We start from the raw sequence: 26,648 nt of genomic DNA on the forward strand, positions 1-26,648 counted from the left end.
TGAGGAATGGTGTCTTGTGTCGACAGCCAGTTATTACGCCTTATCTTAGATATATGATCATCTAGAAATACCCAAAGCTGCTCTCAAGGCATTATTTTGTAGAGTTTGTATTCTATGTGGGATGTATTTATTGGCCCCAATATATAGGGAATTGCAGTAATCGAGTCTAGATAAAAAGAGCTCTAACTAAAATCATGCAATTGTCATCTGAGATAAAGTGTTTACCTGCTCTGATGAGCTTACATGTGTAAGCTGTGGCTGAGGCCAGGGAGTTCACCTGTTTGTTGAAGGAGAGGGAGGTATCTAGATGGAAACCAAGAGTCTTCACTTCTTTGGCTACCTTAATAGTATTCCCATCGATCTCAAAGGCAGAGTAATCCTGGCCTAGTTTTTTGAGATTGGAATGTGTGCCCAGAACGATTAACTCTGTTTTGTCATCCAAGCATAGACCGTGAGTTGCCATCCATGCCTGGATGATGAAATACACCCCATTTACCAAGGCCAAATCCTTATTGTAATCCCCTGAAAGTGGGAGGAGGATCTGGGTATCATCTGCATAGTTGGTGTAGGTGATACCAAGAAGGTCCAGATCATTAAAAAGGGGCTTAGTAAATATGTTGTATAGTGTCTGAGATACCCAGGAGCCCTGAGGAACTCCGCACAAAATGGTGATTGGGTCTGTTGCATCTGAGGGGGGAGAACACCCTCATGGTCCTTTCGCTGAGGAAGGATTCAACCCATGTTAATGCTTCTTTAGAGAAGTGTGCAGCGAAATTTAGGTGGTTACAGAGGACTTTGTGATTTACAAGGTCGAATGCGGCCGAGAGATCCAAGAGTAAGAGGAGGGCTGTTTGACCTTTGTCTCTTAACTCATCTATTTGAGCTTTCAAATTGATGAGCGGTCTCTGTCCCATGTTGTGGACAGAAGCCAGATTGCCTTGCTCCTAGGAACTTGTGGTGTTCTAGGAATTTTTAGATTTGAGTGTATGCGATCTTGTCCAGGATTTTTAACAGGAAGGGGATTGTCGTGATGGGGGCAGTAGTTAGTAGGGATGAGCGGGTCTAGTGATTGATTGATTTTTTTTTTTTTTAGCAACGGCAGTACCCATGACTGTTTTAAGTTGGCCGGCACAATGCCTGATTGAGGCATTTACGAGTTTAGATATGAAGGGGGAAAGTTCTCTGGCAGCATCTTTTATGAGTTGTGCAGGGCACAAGTCGCCTTGACAGTTAGAGGGCTTGAGAAAGAGGCCGACTTTCTCCACCTCCCTGATAGACGTTTTGGTGGATCTGAATTGGATAGTTGTGTTTTGCTCCATAGAGGGTGGGTTGGCGTTAGTTATTGGCGGTTGGTTCAGTGCTTTCTTAGCCGCTTTTTTCTTTTGGAGCATGGAAACTTTGTTGGCCAGGGCTTGTTGTATCTCTATGCACAAGACTTTGTCTTTTGTGCATATATCTGGAATGGGTGTAGGCAACTCCAATTCTTTAAGGATGGAAAACAGCTCCCTTATACTCTAGTTGGCTGTAGACCTACGCTTATTATATGGATTGCGTTTGGCCAGGATGATTTCCTTCTTATATTGTGAGGTGATTTCTATGAGTTTGTTTTTATGTTCTTCTGATGGGCTAAGTCTCCAGGTGGATTCGCAACTAGTTGTCGGAGATCTTTCAATTCCGGGGCGAACCTTTTATTAAGGTGGGCTTTAGGTTTGCTTTTGGTCTAAGTTTTAGAGGGGCTATGCTGTCGAGTGTTTCGTACAATTTTGTTATTTACTTCGACGAGCCTCTCTCGGTCTAGATGTTCATCAAGTTGGTTTAAGGTGGGTAGAATAGCAGGAATCACTTTACCCTTTGTGATGCTCTTGGCTGCAGGTGGGAGAGGCCTAGTGGTTGATAAATCATAGGTTATCAATTAGTGGTCCGTCCATAATTGTGGGGCGATGGAAGTAATGGCGGCAGAGCAATTGTAATCTGCTAACCAATTGAGAGCTCTCACTATGTTGTGGGTGGGTTCACAATTTTTTGGGTTCATCCTAATTCAGTGAATGTATTGGCCACATTGATGGCATGTTTGTCTGATGGGTCATTATAGCCCAGGTTAAAGTCTCCAAGAATGAGTAGTTGTGTGGAGGTTTTGAGATTAGTTGATAACAGACAGTTAATATCTTCTTGAAATGTACCTACCGGGCCTCAGGGCCTGGGAGTTGTGAAGTGGGAGTTTGATAGCGCACACTTCGCAAGAGTTGGAGTCTGGAATGGAGATAGTTCTCATGTTTAGGCTGATTTTGGCAATGATGGCAGTACCACCACCTTGCATATTATTTCTGTCTTGTCTCAGAATAGTGTAGCCGTCTGGGATTGCTAGGGATAGGAGAGGTCCTGCTGCCTCATGCAGCCAGGTCTCTGACGGCGAAGAAGTCCAGTTTATTAGACAGTACAAGATGTCAGTAGCATGCACTGTTAGGGATCTGGAATTTATTTGTCCGCCTTTGAGCGGGGGGGGGCTGCAGTGGTAGTTTTTGTTTGTTTAGATTTGATAGATGAGGTTAGAGGTGTCTTAGTTTTGTTATTAGCAATGCTGGCTTGTTGAGTAATGGTTCTTTTATTGGCGACAGGGAGGGATCTTGTCAGGGGCTCATGTAGTCTTGCTCTAAATCTAGAATTTCTGGTAGGTGGGTTACATGGTCTGCTTGGTGGTTCGCTAGTAGATCTGGGTCCACAGGTGGGGTTGGGTTGCTCCATGGTGGTGAGGAAGGAGGTGGCTGTACAGGATGGGTTGAGTTGGCGATTCTTTGTAGTAAGGTGGAGGCTGGTATCGGATGTTAGGCAAATTAAGAGCAATGGCTAGGTGATACACCATGAGCAGTATAACACTTTGCCTTTGGTCTATCCCTGTTGGGGTAGTATATTCTTGTATTAGGGTGGCAATAAAGCGGGAGTACGGGGGGGGACGATCTTAAATGCTTAGTCTAAATGCAGCAGACTGTGTCTAGGGGGTCTGGGTCACTTTTTGTACGGACAAGCATAGAAAGTCGCATATAACGTAGGTAGAACATTTTAACATGCAGCTCATCTGTGTAAGCACCTAGCTGGTGACAGGTAGACGGAGCCAAGTGTAATGTGGATTAGGCACGGTTAGTACAGCAATTATGGGTGGCATCAGTGCCTCAGGCTAGGGACAGCACCGTAATACAAGCGCGAGTACAGGATCACAAGTGTGTATGCCGAAAGCGCCAAGTTTAATGATGGGAGTTAGAAGCATCTTCTGATTGCACCATTATCAGAGGCTAGTACAAGTATGAGTGACTCATCATGTCACGTAGCAGTACAAGTAGGTAAACCAGCATTGGTACGGGTATTTGCTAATCATATATTGCAATCTTATAGCAATACAGATGGAGGTGAGTCCGTGCCCTTCCTAGGCTTTGAAGCCGTGTGCACTCGGATGTGCTGACACAGTATGGCTATGGTTAAACACCAAAAATTGGTGGAAGATTAATTCATAATCTTAACCACTGTCATTCCTCTGGGTAACCTTTCACAGCATTTTTTTGCTCATCTCCCACCGTTGCAGAATGGAACCTGCCGTATGCTAATCAGTCGTCGTCCTACCACCAATGGAAGCGGCGCAGCCTGAACTGCTGGGCCACGTCACCTATGCTCATGTCTGCAGTTGCCTGTGTGCGTGTGCAGGGGGGCCTTGGCCTGGTAGTTCAAGGACTGCTCCCGTTTGTGCCAGTTCCTGACTGATTTGTGGTTGACTTGGCCCTCTTCCGCAATGGCACAGAGGCTAAAAAGTCTCCGTGGAAGGGTTCTTCCCAGAGCAGTGCTTTAAGTGGAGTAAGAAATTGAGGGTGGGGGGGCCTCGTTTGGGGGCGTGGCTTCCATCGTGGGCTTGGCCTAAAACGTGCACAAATCATAGGTGCGCAAACAAATATAAAAATGTATGTGAGCATTTATATATTTGTATGCATACTAATATGGTTTGTGTATTTTTCAAAGCCTTCTATCAACATAGCAATATTACATATTTCTAGGTTTATAAAAGGTGGCTTGAAAAGTGCATAAAGCATAGTAATTTATGCACACTTGTGTGCTTCCCTTACTATGGTTTGTGTACTTTTCAAGCCACCTTTTATAAACATAGACATTTGTAACATATTTCTGTTTTTCTAAAAGATGTCTTGAAACGTACACCATTCAAGGCATCTTTTATAAAGTCTTGTGGACGTACAAAATCCAAGGCGGCTTTGTCCATCAACAAAGCTTTATAAAAGATGCCTTGAATTGTGTACGTTTCAAGCCGTCTATAAAAGACTGCTTGAAACGTACACAATTCAAGGCATTTTTTATAAAGCTTTGCCAACGGAGAAAGGCGCCCGCTCCGTGATCTCTAGATCATAGAGCCCAAGGCGGACCTGCGGGCTTCGTTATCTAATCTGCATATTAGATCACGGAGCCTGCGAGGGTCAGTGAGCTGGAGAGGCCAAACAAAGGGACAGCAACTTCCTCCGATAACCCCTCACATGAGGGGTCATCGGAGAAAGTTACAGTACTGACGGAAGTGCCAGCCAGCTTCATCAACGCTGTGCCTGGCTGGCACTTCTGTCAGCTCCCCGGACGTTAAACTGGCGTGCGCATATCCCGCCACGGCAGGATAATGAGTCCCGCCAATGTTGTGTGGGACCGGGGCCCCGGCTCAGCCCCACTTTTTGGAGACTGCCGGGCCCCTGCCCCAGCAGGCCCCAGCCCACTTAAAATACTGTCCCAGAGCAGTGACTGTGGTTCAGATTGATTGAACCGCCTCTGCCCGGCCGCCAGCATCATATTTTTTTGGCTAGGCCCATCGTGGCTCTGACCACCGTCTATACAAGAATTCGGTCTAATGAGAAACCCCTTCCTTCCCTTACCCTGCTCCACACTGCCCCCCAGCGCGTTATGTTTGCGCGGGTCGCATGCACTGGAGGTCGAGGGAGGCCATGTGAAGATAAATACGAACATATCCCATACGGTGGCAATCGGGCCCCCTCCAGGCCTAGCTGTCAGTGGTTGACAGAGAGCCAGGATATTGTTGAGCTGCTAGACATAACGGAAGCGAGCGAGAAACTCTAAATGACAAAAATAGAACCAAAAACAGTTCTCAAGCCACTGAAAGTTTCGTTCCCCCGACCTCTGGGTCTGCGAGCGCTCTCTAGCCAACAGCTCCCCAGGCGAGGAGCGAAGGCCTGGGCCTGGGCTACAGCGGCGACGGTGAATGGGGCCCCATGCCGCTTCATTTAGGCCTTGGCAAGTTGCCATCTTTACACTTTGGAAACACTAAGTTTACGCAAGACCCAGAAAGGAGGCGAACACAGGACCTGCAACTAATGGAGCTAGGGGGCGTCGAATATACTGGAAGAGCAAGGCAGTGCTTTAAGTGGCACGCGAAATCGGTGGGGGGGGGGGGGCGGCAGAGAAGGGGAGAGGCCTCTGTAAAGGGGCGGGGCCCAATAGGTGGACGCCAGCTTGGAGTTTTTTTTTTTCAAGGGCTCACTCGAGCTGGTGTGCTGAAGGTGCCCCATTGAAATGAAAGGCGCCAGCACAGGAGAGCAACCCCACATTTGGCCAAGTTTGTTTTGTCGCCCAGACGCTGCTAGCAAGGCATTCATTTGCAGCAATCGTCTCGTGCGAGGGTGATGAGCCCTGCATCCCTCACATAAGAGGATATGCCTGGTCGGGGGTAAAGGGGACGGGGTGGGGGTGCCACACCTGGTCTTCCTTCATTGTGGTGCCACATCAAGTAGCTGCTTTCTTTGTGGCGCTAATGAACTGCACGTGCATCACCTGATAGTTACTTCTGCTGGGGCAATACGGGGGATGGGCAGGAACGCTTGACAACCATTATGGGTCATGAAACCTACAGGAGCCCACTCTGCCCCTTGGGTCTCAAGATCCAAGATAAGGTGTTTTTGCTCTTAAACAGTAGAGGGTAACATTGAGGTTGAGGCAAGTAAAAATATATTTTAGTTACGAAGCCCATATAATTAGTGTTGCTGTTCTTTGTAGCCAATGTTTTCTAATTCATGCCTTCTGTAGATGCCGGCATGAGAACTGAAGGCGGGCGGTCCGACCCAGGTTCTGCAAGAAAGGAGCGTTGGTAAAGCCAAAAGGTATGGGGTTTGTAGGCCTGGGATAGGCAAATGCAGGCCTTGCCACTAGGGTGCCACCTAGCCATAAGCTGACCAATCACTGATGCCTTTTTAAAAGAACCAAAAGTAAACTTTGCCAACGTTTGTTTCAATATGAATTCAATGCAAGGACACACACATTGCGTATCCATCAGGCTGATGAAGGCACACGTTCAGAAGGTATTTTTCTGGCACCAACTAACTAATGCTGCAGTTACGCCATTACGTTTCGGAAAAACTACTTGGAAATAACAGTAGCAGCCCCCATAAAAGTCAACCATTTCCAATTTCTGCTTGATCGTGCTGGCTGAAAGATTCCAGCAGGGTGTTTTTTGAGACTGGAGGAGCGGGTAGAGGGTAGGCATGGCCGTAGGTATTAGCATGACCATGGGTGGCCAGTAGGTGGGTGAAAAGCGAAACGGACAGGCTGCGCGTCATCCTTGCATTACATCTCCCTCTGGTCTGTACTCTCATGCCCGAGAGCCACAAATAAACAATGATTGGTTGATCACCTTCTTTGGGACCTTGCAATTGAATTAAAAATTACATTTTCAGAAAAATAACTAAGTCACTTGGCTGAAAAGGTTGGACTCTAATAACTGATCCGTGAGAATGAATTGATGCCGTTTTTTTTTTCTTTGCTTTTTCTTCCTTACCGGTTGAGACCAACCTCTGTACCCACCTTCCCTTCAACATCCACCTATACCCCCTTCTGATTTTTCCACCCTCTTTGTTATTGAGGTTAATGCAAATGCAGCAGCTGGTTGGTTTCCAGTTGCATTCTGCTGTCCCCATAAAGACCCAGAGCACTTATAAATGATTCTAGAGGCATTGGACAATCCTACTTTCCTTGGGGTATGGCATTGAATGTGTGATGTGCAGCCCACCCTTCCTTCGCAGCTAGGTCAAATAAGCTGCTCCAGCCTTTCAAGATTGGTAAGACCTTTCAATCTTCAATCGGAATCCCTGGGCCGAGACGATTTGACATTATTCCATTATGTTTAATGTTTTGTTAAGACTGATTACAAATACATTTTCCAACGCTGTGTGACCCTCATGCCCTAAAATATTTACAATTAAACGCTGGAGGGGATATAACCTATATTCTATAACGCTAAACTTTTTCATCCTATTTTGCCCTTATCCAAATTGGGGATTGCTTTAATTGGGCCATAAACCCCGCAACTGCGGCCCATTACTGCATAAGGTAAGGCCCCCAAGGCTCATAGTTATAGGCCTGAGCGTTGCGTGAGCCTTAATGAAGGCCCAAGGGGCTGTAATGCCCACACATCGGGGAGCGTATTGCCATTCGTACCCCGGCCCATTAGACCGGGGTACTAATGGCAGGTTTTTTTTCCAGCTGAGACGCTTGTGTTTGGCAGCTGAAAAAAAAAAGTAACATTCATTTTTTTTTTTTTTTTTTTAAATGCCCTTCACTGACAGAAAAAGCTAGTCTCTGCTGCTCCCGCCCCTGCGACCCCCCCAATACTTGTTTCCCCGTGGACTGGTCCTGTGGAGTGGCCCCGATTTGTAATGTAGCTAAATCCTCATTTGCGCACTCACAGCTGAGATGCCTTTTAGTTAACTCCAGATCTATGGTAGCCCATGCAGGGCACTGTTTTGATCTCCTTCAGGACATGTCGCCCAAATTGGCGTTTGTCACCGAAACTTGGCTCAAGAATGCGCCTGACTCTCTTCTGACTCATACTCTTCCTGTGGAGTAGAATATTGTCAGACTTGATAGAACTCCCCCCACCCCCCGCCACAGGTGGGCGGAGGCATTGCATGTATACACCGTAGGTATCTTCCCTGTTCTATGTTAGCCTTCACTCATGATCCGAATAGGGAGGCCTGTCTGTTACGTATGGAAATCTCAGCATCCTGTATTGAGCATGCCCTGTTAGTCTATTGTCCACCCGGGTATGATGCATGCTTTGTGGCTGACTTTGTAGCTCTGCTTACCGATCTGGGACTGCAATATCATTCCTTTATCGTGCTGGGGGACTTTAATCCTCACTCCAACGATAAGGACACACTGGTGACAAATTTGGACTTGTATCTCCTGCAACTGATTTTTCGTGCCACGCATGTGTCGGGAATACTTTGGACGCTTTATTTCCTTGATTTGCTCCATCCTTGCTTGCCACGGTCCAGCCTGGCGCTTATGTCCTATAGAAAGGGCCATTTGATATTGCCAATAACTATTAAGGCTGGGCTTCAACCATGCCTTGCAGCACTTTCTCGCCCTTGCGCTCGTCGCTGCTCTAACATCTCTCCTTCCACAGTCGCGGCTAGACTACCACCAATCTTCCTGTTCCTCTGAAACCTCCCAAACATTGGGCCTGTCTTTCGGAACCCTGGTTTAGAGGCTCTAGCGGGTCTCCATCAGCAGCGTAGACTTTTGGTTGGAGCAAAATGGGCGTGTAATGCCTTTCGGAAGGCCACATCAGTTTATCAATCTGCTATTGTTAAAGCTAAGCAGACTTCTCGGCCGCATTGAAGCTTCCTCCAACTCTGCTTGGGAGTTGTTTAAAGTGTTGCAGGCTCTATCAGCCATGCCTGCTGCCAAGATAGTGACTCCTTCACTGCAGCTCTTTACCTCATATTCCATCTATTTCGTGATCAAATTGGTACTATTTGCAGAAGATCAGATTTTCTGGACATTAATTTGCAGGATACAGCGGCCTAACTCGTGGGACCTAATCTGGTCTCATGGCAAGTGTTTCCCACGTTTACGGATTTAATGTTATCTTGGCCACTGGCAGTCCGAGGTCCTGCTCTCTGGCTGATCCTGTTCCTCTTGGCATTTTGAAAGAGATGAGCCCCCTTATTGCTGCCTTTGTGTCGTCTGGAGTACATTTCTCCCTCACAGCTACGTTCCTATTCCTCTTAAGCACGCTCTAGTGATACTACTTGTTAAAAAATCCAACTTGGATCCTCTTTTCCTTTTGAATTTTCGTCCTATTTTGCTTCTGTCCTTTGCTATGAATCTGGTTGAATCGGTTTACTCCACTCAATGCCTCCTTTCTGGAGGGCTTGCACTGTTTGAATTCTCATGGTACGGAATCAGTCCTGGTGCCTGTTCTGAACTACCTGGCTCAGATGGTCGACCGGGGAGGGGTCGGTACTCTGATCCTTCTAGACCTCGCTGCAGTGTTCGACACCATTAACCATTCCATCCTGATCCAGAAACTTGCTGCTGTGGGCATTGCCGGCCAGGTCCAGGACTGGTTCTCGTCCTTCCTTGTTGATCGCTCTGTCTCTCTCTTCGTTTACCTCTGCTCCTCTATTTTTGACTTGTGCGGTCCCCGAGGGATCTGCTTTCTCCTCTGCTTTTCAATGTCTATATCTTGCCTCTGATTTCTTTGATACTATTTTCGGGTTCAGTGTTATTCTTATGCTGACGACACCCAGATTCTCATGCGTTTAGATCACCCATCGACGGCTATGCGCTGCCGCCATTATCTAGCAGCAATTTCGAGCTGGGTGGGCTCGAACTGGCTGCGACTCAATGGCGACAAAACTGAGGCCTTGATTGTTGGTGCCCCGCCTGAGACATCTCTGGTTGTCCAACTTTAGCCCGCCCAAGCTGGACCCTGTGCCTCAGCTGTACCCAGTTTTCGGCATCCCTTTCTATGCTTCCTCAAAGGAGTACTGTTTGTCAAGGGGTCTATTTCAAACTCCACACTCTTCGTAAAGTTCTTACCTTTCTCCCCGTGGGGCTTCCTCCTGTGGTGGTCTTGTCATTAGTTGCTGGTTCTCTCCGCTATTGTAACTCTCTTTACTTGGCCCAGCTGTCCTATCTTTTGCGTCGTCTGCAGCACCTTCAGAACTCAGCTACTCGGCTTGCCATGAGGGCCTCTCATTACACCTCTGCCTCCGGTATTCTTAAATCTCTGCCATCTACCCACACAGCCTGCATTGCGGTCCCTCGCGTTGGGCGTGATTGCACATGGGTTTTCCTTTTCTGTTGTGGGTTCGCGACTGTGGAATTTGTTCCTCCCCCCCCCCCGCACCCCCCCATTGAGCACCATCTCCGCTTCAGGCGGGGGCCATGAAAACCGGGCTAGTCGTGGCCCAAATCCTAGTCTGGTTTGGGGCTCCTGTTTTTTGTATGGTTCCTGCCTAACGCCATGATGCCCTTCGGGGTGATAGTTTGCACTTTATAAATGTTCCAACATAACATTTCCCCTAAATACCCTTCACACTACAATCCCCCTACTTAACATTCCTATTCTATACTGTATCATTACATATAAACATAAATATAGAAGTGAAAAAGGAGGCATTACAACAAATGATGCAAGTCACAATGGGGGTGACTGCTGTTGTACGTCACACCCTTTCCAGTACCTTAATGGGTCTGTCCTTGTGTGACTGGGTGAGAGGACCTGCCCCTTGATGGTTTTGGGGCCTGACCCCACTGGTCTTTCTTCCGGGTTGCCTCATCCACCACGTGGGTCCTCCCAAAATCAAGGCACACCTTTTAAAAAGTCCCTGGTCAGCCCTCTACCCTGTTGGCACTTGCTCGCTCTGCCGTGGCCCTGTGGCAGAACTGATCTTCTTGGCAGCCCACGTGGCCTGGCCAGCTGCCCAACATCTTCACTGTGACCTACGGTCGCGTTCCAATTGTTCTGGGTGGTCAGTGACCCCGGCTACCGCACAGCGTTGTCCTGGTCGGGTGCCCTCGTAGCCCTGAGGGCTGCCGACCTCACTGCCAGGTTTGACTTCAGGGTGCTCCCCGCAGCACTGCTGGAGTCCTCACTGCCCCGCCCCCTCTGCATTGCATCTTTACCCGATCTACCATGATGAGGCAGCCCGGGACTTCTGTTCAGGCGGGCTGCCTGCCATACGCGTCCCGGGAGTACTCTGTGCAGGTACGACCACGCCGGCCATGAGGTGGACCATCAAGGGGCACGACCATGTTGCCCAGTTAGAACAGTGGCCTGGACTGGGCAGCTCTGGTCTCTTCAACCCAGGCAGCCCTGCACATGCAGCCCGGGCCTTTCACTTTGAATGTACCCACTGTTAATAAGCCGGATCACCCCTCATACAATGCCCGGGCGCATACAATGGCTTTATTTCCTGGGACACTGCATTCCCCCTCCTCCACTGGGGACAGATTTATTTTAATCTCTCTGCCTTTTCTCTTTTCTGCTCCAACTGTTCAATGTTTTCTTTACGAAATATCGTAGGTTATTTTCTCCCCTGCTCAGCCCATTCCTGGGCAGGGGAGTTATGTCCCTTTTTTGTTTCTTCTTTATCTTTTCTTTCCAACATTCCATCCAGCCTTATAGTGAATGCATCGATTAGTCCCTACATATAAATACAAACCGAGCACTTTATTTACCACCCTGATGCTTGTGTCTTTGCTTGTAGGTTTCCCTTAGAGGGCGAACATGTGCCCAGTCTTCGCACCAAGTGCTCTTCACACATCTTTTGATTTTTATGGTGTATATTTTCTTTTTTTACCTTGATGTTCTGGTACTGGAAAAGAGTAAAACTATACAAATAAAAGTTAATTGGATGGATCGATAATGTTGTTGTTTTCAAGAGGGTACAGTCTTTAGCTCTAGCATTATGGAAAGTGTTCATAGAGACTGGGGTCTGCAACTTTCTCTGTTCCAGCTGCTTTGAACTACAACTCCCATTAGCTCAGGTCAGCACAGTGGTGAAGGATCATGCGAGTTGTAGTCCCAAAACTTGAGCCACAGGTTGCAGACCCCAGCCAAAGTGAATGGGAAAGGGAACCCACTGCAGCAATCGTACCTCTCGAGTGGTAGGGTTCGGCCATGGGCTCAATACCCTCTCGGACACGGTGCCCTTTCTGCCCCCTCGATCTCCTCGTAAAAGCGGGTCGAGATTCATTGCCGATGTTACCAGCATGTTACCATTTGCAGAGGTATTTATCAAAAGTAATGTGTGTTTGGAAAGGTACTATGGGTATATAATGTGGTGCAAGGGGTCATGCCACATGAGTAGCAAGGTCGTATAATGGTTCACCGGAATGGAAACTTGATACAGTGACCCCCCCCCCCAAGCTCTATAAGCATTAATGCTAAAGGAGACAAAGCGCTATTTTGGAGCTGAAGCGTTTTTTTGTTTTTTGTTTTTTTAAATGAAGCCTTTGTAGTGTGTGGGGCTAGTCCTCCTCCTATAGGCAACTGCCTAGAAGATGGGTTTCCATAGAGCGCCCCCTGTACGGGATGAAGGAACCACGGCCCTGCTAGACGTGCGCAGTCCTAGCAGAAAGAGGTTGAATCTTCCTTGGAATTGTGCTGCAGGTCCAGGATGCCTACTATTTACTTACAAAACCCAAGCTTCTTCCTAAAAATGCAGAGCAGCGCTACAAGTGGCTGGCTGGTCGTCGTGTAGCAGTGACCAGCGCCCCCTTCCTGTTAGTCCTCCTGGGGTTGGCTTGCGCCTTCTTCGGCTCCCCTTCCTTCTTTTGTTAGGTGTGGCTCGGTCCTCGCTTCCCGTTTCCTGGCCTGCTGAAACAGCTGCGATGACTCAAAATGTGCTCTGAGCAGGGCAAGGAGTGGCTATCAGGTGAAGGGTTCTTACTGCTGCGCGCATTGCACTGCGAAGGTGGCGCCAAGAAGGCGACCGGCACGCTCCCAGCAGCGCAGTGGGTAACCAGCATTTGAGGCCACCAAGTCCTATTTTAGCTTTTGGCTTTCCCTTTTTGAAAGATGAGGAAACTACAAGCCCCAGAATTCCAATCACAAACCGGACTGGATGGCCTGCTCACACATGGCCACGGGACTCTTGAGAGCTTTGCATGTAATTATGTAAAACGATGTCAAACCGAGTATATGTTGACTAGTGGATCTCGTATTTATTTAACCACGTTTCTTGTTTTTTTTTTTTCTCCTCCAGTGAGACGGTTATTTGCACCTCCCGAGCAACAGTGATGCAGTATGATGATGCCAACAAGAAATGGGTGCCAGCGGGCACTGGGCCACAAGCCTTTAGCCGGGTACAGATCTTCCACAACCCTGCCACTAACGCCTTCCGGGTGGTGGGACGCAAAGTGCAACCAGACCAACAGGTAAGCCACCTCGCCGTCAACCTTGAGTGCCAAGATGGGTGCGACATTGTGAGCATGTCTGTTAGACCCCATGCAATCACTAGTTAAAAACGTGTACACTTTAAATGGCGTAACTTGTTGATTAAAACGGCAGCTGACTCGGTGCGTGGGGAATGCGCTTTCTGAACTGCATTTCCATTGTCTTTCTAAGGTGATGTCTTTCACAATGCACTCTGCTTTGAAGTTATTGACTTTAAAAATGGAAAAAAACGGTTTTAAATTGGGCAGGTAACGAAGCTCCTGAGATGAGCAAGAAGAAAAATCTATTCAGCCAGGTTAGTTGTTTATAGGCACAAACTAAACTTTCTCTAAGTGTACACTATTTTATTAAAGGTGCTGTATAATCTTTTTTTTTCTCACTTTTGTATTGGATAATCATTTCTTCAACCCAATCCAGCTTGTGATGTGTGGTATATACATATTCAGTATTCTGCATAGAGGATCATTTTAGTGTTTAAACTTGTGTTGTGTAAGAGCTTTCCTGCGTTGCGCAGTCAACTGAATCAATTCTAGATGATCCCAATTTTGGCGCAAACGAAAATAATGTGGAGTAAGGAAGCGATTTGCAGGATCGCAACAGATCAGTTATTTTCCCCAAATTGAGAAGCAAGGATTTGAGAGGAGTTTGCAATTAAGTGAGCAGACCCCCACGTCAGTTTAACAGCAAGGTAGAATTTATTTTCTGAATGGCTTACTTGGAGTATTAGTCTACCTCTTCAATTTAATGGCAATCTTTTCCAGAACACTTACATCAAATTAGCCCAAACTGTATATACAGCACATCGTGCTAGAAAGATTTTGGGGGCACAAAACTATGATTTGCCCAAATTGGCAAAATAGAATGAATATCTGCAAAATCACAAGGCATTCCAGAAAGATATTGACGCGCAAATCTGACACCAGTGCCCCATCTTCTTTCAGTTGTCTCTGGGGTTTTAAGATTGATCCTTGCTTTGTTATTGAGCAAAATTAAAAAGGCAGATGGGGGAAATTTAACTTGCGAATCATGGTCGCTGGCGGAGGCGGCAGGATAATTTCTGCCAGTTGCACCAATTCTGGGTAAGGTGTTCATTTTCACGGCATTGATCCTACCTGTGAGTGATAGTGGCAGAATATTCCATTTCATCATGTCGTCCTAGATTATGTGCAAAATAGGCTAGTTAAGTTGAATCAGGTCACTGAAGTCAGAACTCGCCTGTAACCATGGTATTTAATTGGGTTCACCCCATTCCCTCACACAGGGATCCCAGGGTATGTCCGGTCACAGCAGTAGTGACTCAGATTTGTCCCTTTTGACCCTATACCCTGCTATTGGGGCCACAGTTTCATAAGATCTCACAATAGCGCGGCAGATAAGCGGAGCAACTGCTGATGTACAACAGCACGTCTTTCCACGTATAGGGAAATGCAATGTTCCATACCAGCTCTGGTTATGCCCTCCTTCATTCGCATACCGAGGGAAAGTGGTTCTATGGCCATTGCATATAATGACGACAATAAGCGGGCAGGCCTGCCACATACCCATATATAGTGGACATGGGGATGACATATGATGACTAGTGACGATTGATGCAAAGGGGTGTTGGTACAGTATCTCGACCAATTTGATGAAGTGTCAATCGATACCGACTTTGTATGACTACAAACATGTAGTCTGAGCATACACTATTGAATGCTTTTTCAGCTTCAAGGACAAGATTAGGTCCTCATCTGACTGGCTTGCCATAATGTGCAATAAGCACCTCATCTTGTCAGAGGGGAATGCTTGTTGAGTATAAAACCTGTTTGTTCCTGTTTGTTCCTGATTGTTGAGGTGCGGCAACAGAGGCTCCAAACGGTTCGCCATACATTTGGCCAGTATCTTTGCCTCTGAGTTAATGAGTGAAAGCTGTCTGTATGAGCTGCATTCTTTGGGGGGGTCTACCTGGTTTGTGGAACACCACTCTATTCACTGTGCACATGGACCCAGGGAGATGGGCCCGCTTCACAGGCTTCTGAAAATACTGTAGTCCGTCTGGGTGCGAGCTTCTCGGCCAGCATTTTGTACAGATCTATAGGTAGGCTGTCCGGTCCTGCCGCCTTAACTGTAGCAAAGTTCGCAATCGCCCTGACCACATCCTTCTGCAATGGGAGCTGTGAGGAGTCGGTAATGAAACCAGACACAAGTTAGACATGTTTTTGATTAGACTTTTATTGAAAATAAAAGGGGTTGTGAAAATGCCTCTCTAACCCTGCTCTAGAGGAACTTGCCTACCTAAACAAAAAACTAAGGATGTCGGTGCCAGAATGTCCAAAATGAAAACTCTCCTGTGTCAAAAGTTCTATTCTGACCCTCACACTAAAACTAAATTCTAAGGTGAAATGGGAAATGTCTTTAACCTTGGAAGGTTTGGGAAAGTTGTTCACAAAAAAGAAGAAAAACTGGCTTTCAACATAACGTTCTGTAAGGATGTGGCTCCTGGCTCCAGAGGAGGGCTCCCTTCCCCTTGCATTCTTCTTGATCCTCTGAAGATTCACATGCAACAGTTCTTGTGCCACCACAATGTTGACAAACCTTGTCTTGGCTTTGTAATTTTATCTTGGGGCTTTTCTTATTCTGCATTGTTCGATTCTTCTTGGTCCCAGTACTTTGGTCGTTCTGGGACAAGAAGTCTGGGTTTTGCAATTGGTTTGAATGTCTTCGATAGACCTTGTCAGTAGTCTTAAATGGAAAATGATTCTTGGATGAATGGTAGGTGGAATTGAAAAGAGTGATCGCCCTATTCTTCATGGGAGAAAGAGTGGGTGCATAACAATAAGCCATCAGGGTATGGGCATACCATGCCTCATCCAATGAAGTCATGACATCTCCCCAGAGGTTGTCTCTCCCCTCTCCCTCCAACCCCCTCCCATATGTGATCCTCCCTCATATAGCCACCATCAGGGTCAGGATCCGGTAGTGGCTACTGGCCCCTGGCCAAATGGGAGGTCACCGCTGTGAAATCAGTGATAATTCATCGGGTTCAGTGGAGCATTCAGTATTACTGGTTAGCTGCCGTAGCTGTGTGGACCTGAATGTTCTGCAGAAAGAGTTGTATTTGGTCCTCCCCGCTCTGAGCTGGTGCCGCATAGAGATGCCTATAATACTCAGTGAAGCATACGTTTTATTGTAGTGTCTCCATCAGGGTCTACCTTCTGTTACATCTTTTTTCACTAATTCAGGCCCTTTGAGGGAATTGCCACTATAATTGCAACCATTTAAGGGGCTGGTCCACTCCCTCATTAAACATATGGGGCAGTTTGGGGAAAAGAATGTGCACGCTCAGTAATACCTTTTATGTTGGATTTCAATGTCTATAATTTAGGAGTTAAAGAAGAGTCTAGTTTTTATTCTTGGACTCTCCATTGCTCAAGTGTGGGATACGTTTGCCAGCCCCTACCTCACCAAACTACACTTCAGCAGTTACCAGCAGAATGGCTATGCTGGCTCTGAGCACTATCACCTTGCCTTAAACTGTGTTTTGCAGTCACCAAAATAATGGCTGCGCTGTCTCATCAGACACATACGGGGCAAGAGGAAAGATAGAACACCTTGAGAATTGCTGCCAGTAATTTCTTCATTGCACCAGAGAAAAGTTCAAGACCGCACTGCTATGCTGCCAGATTAGAATTTCCCATTGAAAAGAAAGCATTCTGCAGTTAAAAATGACTCCCCACTGATGCCCCTGTGCATCTTTTCAACTGTACACAATTTGGTTCCAGTAAGACTCAGCTATGTTCATCCATATTGAGGTTGTTCTCCAGCAAATGGGGTGAGGGTTTTACTATTTTGCAACAAAACATCACAGGCAAACGCTTCCAAAAATCTCTATCTCTCTCTTTCCCCCCCCCCCAGCTCATGTAAGTTTTAAAAGGACCTTTTATTTGAAAAAAAAATGCCTGTGCATTAGAAACATGACTAGGGATTTAGAAACATTTAGAAAATGGATGCTAGGAAGACCGCATTGTAAAGTGACAGCCCGGGAACATCAACCCATGTGTAATTATTTTTTTTTTTTTTTTTTTTTTTTTTACAAACAAGACAATGTCGGTTTAAAAGTGATATTTTGCATTAAGGCCCTGTCCTTGCATAGAAATGTGATTGGGGGGGTTGTTTTAAAACATATATAGGATATTTAATTCCAACAGACTTGCTTTCTAGTTCAGGAAAGACAAATTAGATGCATTTGCTGTGAGGCCATCGGAACAGGTTTTCTGCAGGCCCCTGGCATCAAAGGACTTTGCTTCCTGGGAACCGGCTGACACGAAGGTGGTGACAGCCACCCCTGACCAATCCAGTTGTTAGAGGCATATCCAGCCAAAGTCTGTCCCCATAGTAAAGTCCTGTGATGTCATCCTCCTCATAAAAGGTGGAGGCTCAGAGAGACAAAGGACGGCCTCTCCTGATTTCCAGCTTCAGCATATCCAGAGATCCAAACATTTCATACTCACCCTGCAGAGTTCAGATTCCACTGCCAAGAAAGGGATAGCTGATCCAGATCCTCCTATCCAGGCAGAACCACCCTTCAGAATGAAACCCCACAACAATCCCACAAATTCAGGGTGAAAGGGTGGCTGAATCCTCATTGGGATTATCTAGCGCTACCTGCTTGCCCTGCTACCTGCTTTATTTTTTTTTTTTTTAAATTCGGTTTACAAAAGAAAACCTTTAAAAGAGAAACAAGAAAAAAGAATTATTAAACCATCGCAGTTACATTGTTCCATACGAACCCACACCACTTATCGTTGGTGTTCAACTCAACAGTTCCACACTGGTGTGGGATTCGGTTCAGCCAACTTTTTTAGGTCTTTCAAAAACAGAACTAGACCAAACAAGACCTTGCGATCGGAACCGTCAAACATAGCTTTTCACCAATCATTGGCTGAATAAGTTCGACGGGCCTCAAAGAGAGGTCCAAACAATTTTGTTCGTAGTGAGCGGAATTTTGGGCAAAACAAGATCAAGTGTTTTAAGTTCTCTATAGAGTGTTCACAGAAACAACAAATAAAATCAGAGGTTTCTTTGGATGCCCAAGTGCTTGTTCGATCTTTAGTCAAAAAGAGGTTTAAACGAAAATGCAAATATAAAAGTCTCGAGATCTGGTCTGGAGATTGTGTCAAATATGGTTGTAATTTTTCCAGCTCTCTTGCTTCGGGTGGTGCATCTTTTATGAGTCGAACATGTTCTGTCGACGCAGGTTTGATGCCAGTCCGAGCTCCATAATTTTGATTTTGCCTCATCAGGATTTTCAAGTAAAGTTACAATCTTTGTCGTTTGCCTCAAGGATTTCTGTACATGTTTTGATCCCATTGTGTATTCCGGGTCGTTGTCCGGCTTGTGTAAGATTTTGAATTGGGGACCGGGTTTAAGATCTGGGACTTTCTATATAGCGATAGCGCATTCCAGCACACCCTCGCTTGGATGGATGTCAAACCCAGTTCTAATCTTATATTACATGTAGGACAACCTTTAGGAAGATGTAATGTCCTGGTCCAAAAAAAATGTTTTCGAGTGTACTCCACAACTCGGATGGACAGCCAAACATGTTTTCTCCACCATAGATGAGGGCTGGTATTGCCTTTTGTCTGTAGAAGTCAATCATGGGTTTTATGGAAAATTTTCCAAATCTTTTGTTTAGAATAGCTGCTTGGCAAGCTAGTTGCAGACACTTTCTCTTGGTTGCCTCAACCCAGGGATTGTCGTTTATGTTGGCACTTATCAAGGATCCCAGGTACTTTATCTGGGGGGAGATACGGGGAGGAGTTTTTTCCAAGTGCCAGACAAATTGGGAAGGTCCTCTTTTACGAGATGCCAGGTTGCGTAGTATCAAGATTTTGCATTTCTTCTTATTGATACAAAGCTCATTTTTATTTACGTATCTTTCCAAGGCATCAAGTTTTCTTTGCAATCCGACAGGTGTAACGTCCAAGAGTATTAAATCGTCGGCATATAGGAGCCAGCCCAGTTGTGACCCATGGATTTTCGGGGGAAACGCTGCGATCTCGTTTAGTGATGATCCGATGTCAGAGATAAAAAGGTTGAAGACCATAGCGGCTAAGGGGCATCCCTGTTTTACACCCTTAAAGGTTTGAATTAGGGGGGGATAGGGTGCCTCTTTGGTCCAGTCTAATCTGTATGGTTGTGTTGGTATGCAGCTCCTTTATTGCATCCAAAAGGTCAGGTGGACAATTCCATACTTTAAGCTTTTCCCATAGAATTTGGCGATCAACACTGTCAAACGCATGAGAAAAATCAATGGATGCTACGTAGATCGCCGTGTTTGTTCTTATTGATTCCATTTTCAAAAGGTTCAACAGGAGAGTATTGAGCCCGCAACTGACACCCTTGACGAATCCCGCTTGCCGATGATCAATATGATGGTTTGAGATTGACCAGGCTTGTAGCATTTGTTGTAGTTGGCTAGCGTAGATTTTACTGATAACGTCAAGTAGGGCAATCGGTCTGTAATCTCTCGGATCTAGTCTGTTGCCCTTCTTGAAGATGGGTACAATAATGGCTTTTTTCCATGATCTTGGAGTCGCAGGTTTCAAGCTTATTCTCTCAAAAAGCACAAAAAAGAGCTTTGCTCAGGCCTCTGGATTTTGTTTCAGTGTGAAATTAGTGAGGCCACCGGGCCCCGGAGCTCTTGATGCACTTGATTTCTTAATTGAATTCGTGATGTCAACTATATCAAACGTCAGCGACCAGGGGGCACCAGTTTTGCTCGAACTTTCAGGCACCACTTTCATAGTACTGAATAAGTCTGTATAGTGTTTTACCCAGGTTTCCTGAGGGATAGGCAACGTTTGAAGTGCCTCTTGAGGACCAGCAATGTTATTTACAAGGCTCCAAAATTCAGCAGAGTTTCTGTTCTTAAGTTTTTGGAGCATTTCTTCAGAGTCATTCTGCAGTAAAGCCGCATTGTGGCTTTTTCTCCAATTTCTGTATTTTTGTGCAGCACGTTTTTTTCCTGCACAGTAAAGATCCTTGTCTTCTTGAGGCAACTTCCTTATTTCTCTGCGTAGTAAACGTTCATGTTGTAGAACCTGAATATCAAATTTATGTTTATGGTGCATCTCATGTTGTTTAAGTGCTTGTTTCTGTTCTGTAAATTGGGACAGAAGCTGTTGGTATTCGGTCTCATCCGAAATTGCCTCGAAGGCTGATATCGAGTTGACATCAATAATTTGAGATTAAGGCGAATCCTACCAGATCGATAGGTTGTAGCATACGGCCATTTTTTTTGTAGTTTTGATGCATTTGTCAAACATCAACTTGAGCATGTCATGGTCACTATATTCCATTTTAACTACCTCCAAATGGTGTACTTTTGGAGCAAGTGATTCAGACACAAAAAAGTAATTGGCCATTAATGAAGCCATGACAAGAAAACTGATCCCGGCTCTAACCAAGTGGCAGTTAATCTACACAGAAATCTTGAACTTTATAGCCTTACAACCTAAAAACCTTGTGCTAAATCCGCACACGGTAAAGAGGAAACTCCTGGATTGGATAGCCACCTTGGACAGACTTAGTGCCTTTTCATCCATAACCCAGGGCATGGATGAGCATTACCATAGAGGTACCGTGCACCCGTATCTCGACAAATTTCCCTCAAGCATGGAAAGGGACTGATTTCTAAAATTCCGATTAAATCTCCTCCACACTAGAGAAGTTCTAGGGAGAAGAAACAAAAAGGAGGTGCAACCTAGTTTGTTGTGTCGTTGCTGTGGGCAGGAGACTGAAACCTTACAGCACTTGGTGATGAACTGTGTTACTTTATCTAGGCCCAGAGAAAAATGGCTAGGGTCGCACTTCCAAAATCTAACAACTCTATCCTTGCAAGAGAGGTGGACAATTTTAAGAAGGGGAGGAAAAGTATCCACGACCTTGGCACTGTTGAACTTCGTGAGAGAAATTTTCACAAAACTGGATACTTAGCTACACTTTTTTATCTTTATTACTTTTCCTCCCTATATATAATTGATGTAATGTTATGTTTCTGTAAGAAAATCTTGGTTTCCGTATGCATTTAAAGTTTTTTTTGGAAACTAATTGATGCAATAATAATAAAAAAAAAAAATAAAAAACAAAAAAGTAATCTAGAGTTGAAGATTGTTGATCGCGGCTCCATGTGGGATTTGCGGGGATATCCCCAGGAGTATTCCCATTCAGGAGAGTACATTTTCTGGAACTCATTTCAGACATCCAAGAGATAGCAGCCGATTTGAAGGCTTTTTTTGTTCATTGACTTTGATTGGGCTTAATGTTCGTGTCCAAACAGTCGATCTTTAGATCGCCGCAGATTATAATTTGGGCATTGATTGAATTTTCCATTGTGGTGTCTATTTTTGTAGACACCTGGTCAATAAATTAAAGAATTCCTGTTGCAATTGGATTCCAGTAAAGGTTAATTATATACAGGCACTCAGAATTATCAGTGCCGTGTAACCTCACTTTAGCTGTTTGTATATACGGTGATGCGTTATTTGTTTCAATTATTCGTGCGCCACGATCTTTGACGGCTATCAAAAGCCCTGACATTGGTCTGCCTTTCGGAGGTTTGACCCCTGGATTTATTACTATCTCAAGAGGGACAACTTGGACAAGTCGTTAGCCAAGTTTCCTGTAGACATATGAGATCCAGATGACCCATCCAGGGGAAGTTGAACAAATGAACGAATCCTCGGGTGTTCCAGGATCCAAAAGTCATGGGCCGAGTTTCACTCGATTCCTGGCATTAATTGCAATTTTTGTTGTTGAGATTAGCAGCCAGCCATGCCCAGTTTTCTGTTTCAGAGTTGCTTTTAGGCAGTTCCTTGTCAATTGTACTTAAACCTTCAATTGTTATTTGAATTTGTTCATTTTCTGAAGTATGAAATAGTTCTGATCTTTCGGATTTTGTCATTGTTTCGAGCGATACCTTGGCCTCAGGGCCTTTAACAGCTTTGTGTGTTATCCTCTTGTTTATTGGTTTTGTAGGAGTTTTGTGACTTTTTTCGTTCACGCTGTTGAGAGGTGACTTAGCTGTAAAAAGGTCTTGCCGCTGAGGGTATAGGTCAAAGCCTACTGACAGTAGAGCCAGTACTGCATCCAGTAGTATATCGCGAATTATTCGCGATGCAAGGTGCAAGGTCACAGTCATTTCTTTTTTCACAATGGAATTCCACTATTTTTAGGTCATCCGAGTGGATTGTTCGCAGACTTGGGACTAAGTAAAATAACTTGGATATGTAGTACCGGTTCAAAATCAAGTTATCGTGTGAGTCAAAGTGCTTATTGTAAATATCAGCCCATCCCATAGCAAAACGTAGGCTATCCCATTCTGATACCTTGCCCTTTGTTCAAACCCTATAAGTAATTCTGAAAGTACACCAGTAGTGGTTTTAAAATTATCAGAACCCTCTGTGTATCCTGTTCCTTGATTTCCAAGTGTTAGCATAATTTCTCCCCATCCTTATAGTCCATTGAATAAATCCTTAGTAATATTTGGCATAAACTAATTAATTCCCCCAAAAGGAGATGCGCGGCGTCAGGTAGGTCAAGACTGCAGCTTGACCTTTCCCACTGGCAGTTTTTCTCCTCTTGATGATTGATGATCTAGTTGCGAAATATAGTTGTATTTAACACTTGCCGTTTCCTTTCCAAACCGATTTTCCCTGTCGGCTGCTTTCACTTTCAAAAACCGAATTTCCTTTCCCGTTGAGAATCTCATACTGCTAATGGTCTTGATCTCATACCAAATTGCCTGCAGTTGTGCTGACATCCATTTTGCCCGGTCGGCCAGTAGATCTGCCGTTTGTGCCGGGGCCTAGCATTAGCCTCGTCTTTGTGGGTCGAGTCAAGAGTATGACCCAGACATTCCCTAGAGTTGGCCTAAGTGATATGCATTCATTGCTTCTGGTCACCCGGGGAGGAGTCCTCCATCTCCAGGTGCGCCCCACGCAATGAGGGAGTTTGGGATGTGAACATCCACCACGTGGGAAATTCGGTCTGATACACTGCCTGTGCATCAGCGGATTCATTAGTCGCCAGGTGAAATGTTCCCATCCATCTGTGACAATATGCACTCTCCCTCCTGCTCCCCCTCGCATGAAGCCACTGTGCTCACTATGGGAATGAACATAAGTCCACACTCCTTCCAGGGTTGAAACCGGGCCGATCCCTCTCCTTGCCAGGCACCCGTCCTTCGGGTCAGCGGGTATCACGTTTCGGTCCATTCGCAGGAAGCCTGTTCTGGTTATGGACAGTCACGTCTGTAACATGGCAGGCCTTGATCAAGCCGGGGCGTTGTGCACTGCCATCAGCCACTCGCCATTTTAGTGTCTGTGCTGCTCATGCTCACTCGGCGGGGACCTGAACACTGCCGCACTCTAGCTGGTGTCTCTGTATTTTTACCGAATTTTTTTAGTATTTTTTTTTTTTTGTTGAATATATCTATATCTATATCCTGGAATCTGTCTGGATATGGCCTGGCAGGGTGCTTCACAGGGATCGGTGAGTAGTGGAAAAGTGTTTTTCATCTGTCCTAGCAGTCCTTATTTATGTTTCCAAAGTGGGTGGGTAGGCTGATTCTACATGCCCAACCCTCTAAGGATTTGATAGGTTAAAGGATTCCCTGTCCCCTGACTGGAGAAAGGATCAGCGTGTCAGAATGAGTCGGAGTGATGCTGTGTTTATGGCTTAACTGAAATCCCTCCCCTTTGCTTTTACAGAGAAAAACAATTTTTCCCAAAAAAACAAATTTCCCAGATACACAAGTTGTTCATAATGCATATACACATCAGATTAATGAAGGCATGTCTCTGTTCAAGTCCCATGTTCCTACGAGCTTGAGTCCAGAAATGACAACTTATTCGCGCTTTTGGTGGGTTCCCCAATATTGGTTCTGCACAGGCATACACACCCTCTCTGAGCATATTACTGTAAATTCTTACATTCATAGCAAAAACACTGCAGCTGTGATATTAATACATTCTGGGGTTTGGTCTAAGAACATCACACGGCATCCAGCTTAGTCTCAACTTGTGAGTGAAATTTTCATTTTAACCGTCTCAAAGTTTTACATTTTTGTCAGCTTGGTACACTTTGTTAGAAGCAATTTTGTGAAACATATATTTGCTGGGCTATCTGAATCCACAATGGTTTGTCTCTGCCTCCCGGATCTGGCTGTGTCTCCCGATTCACCCCAAAGCCCCCATTGTTCCTTCCTCCGGGATGCAGAGAAAATCTCCTCCTCTCCTGATTTACATGTCAAAGCGATATCCTCTCCTGTTGGTGGGAAGGCCCAAGGTGTGAAGGGTTCTCATGAAAAGAAGGCCTCTTGAAGTTTGAACTAAATCTGATTACCTTCTGGTCAATTGCAACATAGTTCCTTGTAAAAAAAAAATAATACATTTATAAACTTACAATAAGCAACGTATTTAAATCGAGTCTTTCAACAACAAAATCACTGTGTGGCACTCTATATGGCATTCTGATGGAATTTTCTTCTTTGGCATAGTTTGGGGTTCCATGTTCAACTTTACCCAAAATAGTTTTAAAACGCCGGCTTTCTGTTAGAGATGAGCAACTGTACTACACCCATTTTTGACAGCTGTCTTTCCATCAGTATCCTTAAAATAGGATTTTGTTCTGAGAACATATGATTTTTTTCTGACATTTGTATTTGTGTGGTTTCTTGCAGTAGAGTAATGTGGAACACCCAACAAAGAGGTTGGATCTTTTAGGTGATTTGTGAGCCAGGATCTTAGCAATTTTTGACAATCAAGAAAACAGATTTTTGAAACCTGCTCTGTTTCTTTTTCAATCAGCATTGCTATTTCCAAGTGGTTTCAGGCTGCTTTGTGGGTAGCCCAATGGTGGTTTTAGGCAGTGATCTCCTGTGCTCACTAGGATAGGCAAAAGTGGATGGCAGCCTATTTTTTTCAGGTTTTCTCTGTGCATTTTCTGGTGATTTCTGGCGAGCAGCATGCTTTTCCAGTGGCTATTATGATGATTCTGCTGGCAGCAATGCGCAGTGAGGTTGCAGGGCTTGGATGAGTGGGTTGATACATACCACAATGCCACCATCTGCACTGGGCACCTCTCACTGTGCGCCGTGAGCTAAAGTGAACGATCAAAAAAAGGAACAGGTATGTTTACGGGCCCGGCTACATGGACCTGAAGCCAACAGTGTAAGCCTGGTAGGCAATGTTTGGGTTTGAGGGTCGGGGGGGTGAGCAGTGAAGGAAACCCCAGGAGCTCCTCTAACTGCAGCATCAGTGGAACTGATGACGTAGATTCTGAGGGAGAAGCCGCCTGTTCATGTATGCATAGCAACAAAAGACAACGCCACACCCTGTGCAATGTGCGGATGGGTGCGTGAGTGGGAACCCCACTCTCCCCGTCTCTGGTGAAGAGTGGGGAGATTTCACTTTTATGGCTGCACTCCCTGCAGAGCAGGAGAGTAAAGTGGGTGCTGCGGCACTCCATTAGCCCGTCTGGACTGACGAGGAAGACATTGATCTGTTTAGGAATGTTACTCCTCTTGAGGGTTGGTAACTGTAGTGAAAACTCCTGTCCGGAGACTTCTTTGTGAGTATTGTAACCTAATCATTTGTTCTGAAGATGAAGGTACTGTGGCAAAACCAGAGGTGATGGGTGAAAGGTTTAGAATTAATCTTAACATCTCTAATTACTCAGGACAACCTTCCAGACAATTGTTCGATGAAGGTACTGTGGATATGGCTTTTGGCAAGTGCTGTTGGTGTAGCGACATTTGAGTGCAACCTGGGCATCTTGGGTCTACTTTACAGGAGTGTAACCCAGGCCGCCTGACTTTAATGTTAGAATATGCTTCACTCTAAGCAAGTGGGGAATGTTCAGCTTATACAGAACAACAATTACCTTATTTCATGTAGTCTCTGCTGTTTTTCTAAAGTTACTTTTTTAATTAGTGATCTATTTAGCATGGGGGCAGCTAGAAATGTATTTAACCTTACTGGTTATGGGATAAGTTATTTGACTTGTCCTTTGACGTTGTGGTCAAAATAATTAATCCGCTGGGTCGAGTCTGCAATTGACTGGCGAGTTGATTCCTGGATGTGTCCGTTTGAGACTATAATTCTGCTGGGTAGAGTTGGTGCTCTCTGCAGAGGGTCCAGTGCTTCTGTGGTGGCGAGCAGTGACCGAGTCACAGCAGCAATGCATAGCACTCTAATCATTGTTGAGACAGCTTGAAGAAGCAGGCCGATCGCCTTGGGAGACCTAGGAATGAGTCATCGAAGATGAGCTCCAACCGAGTTTAACGTATGTATAACTCGCACCACGTCTGTGGGCACATGCCGCAGACACGGCTCCCCATCCATACACTCGAGAATACAGCTATTGC

At 45.4% G+C, this 26,648-nt stretch overlaps 1 protein-coding gene across 5 annotated transcripts in view; it reads left to right on the forward strand.

Annotated features, from left to right (window-relative positions):
• Positions 1-26,648, forward strand: part of VASP (vasodilator stimulated phosphoprotein) — a 476,938-nt gene that overhangs the window by 192,353 nt on the left and 257,937 nt on the right. For 4 of the 5 annotated variants that reach the window (XM_069644704.1, XM_069644701.1, XM_069644707.1 and 1 more), the window contains one exon: positions 13,047-13,218. In XM_069644704.1, coding sequence (XP_069500805.1) covers positions 13,081-13,218 — 138 coding nt within the window. In that variant the 5' untranslated portion in view covers positions 13,047-13,080. Of the gene's footprint in view, positions 1-12,764; positions 12,951-13,046; positions 13,219-26,648 lie in introns of those variants that run through there. The other variant, XM_069644702.1, reaches the window with a different exon arrangement.

The sequence above is a fragment of the Ambystoma mexicanum genome, chromosome 2p (genome assembly GCF_040938575.1).
Source record: "Ambystoma mexicanum isolate Mex_15411 chromosome 2p, UKY_AmexF1_1, whole genome shotgun sequence".
Lineage (NCBI taxonomy): Eukaryota > Metazoa > Chordata > Amphibia > Caudata > Ambystomatidae > Ambystoma > Ambystoma mexicanum.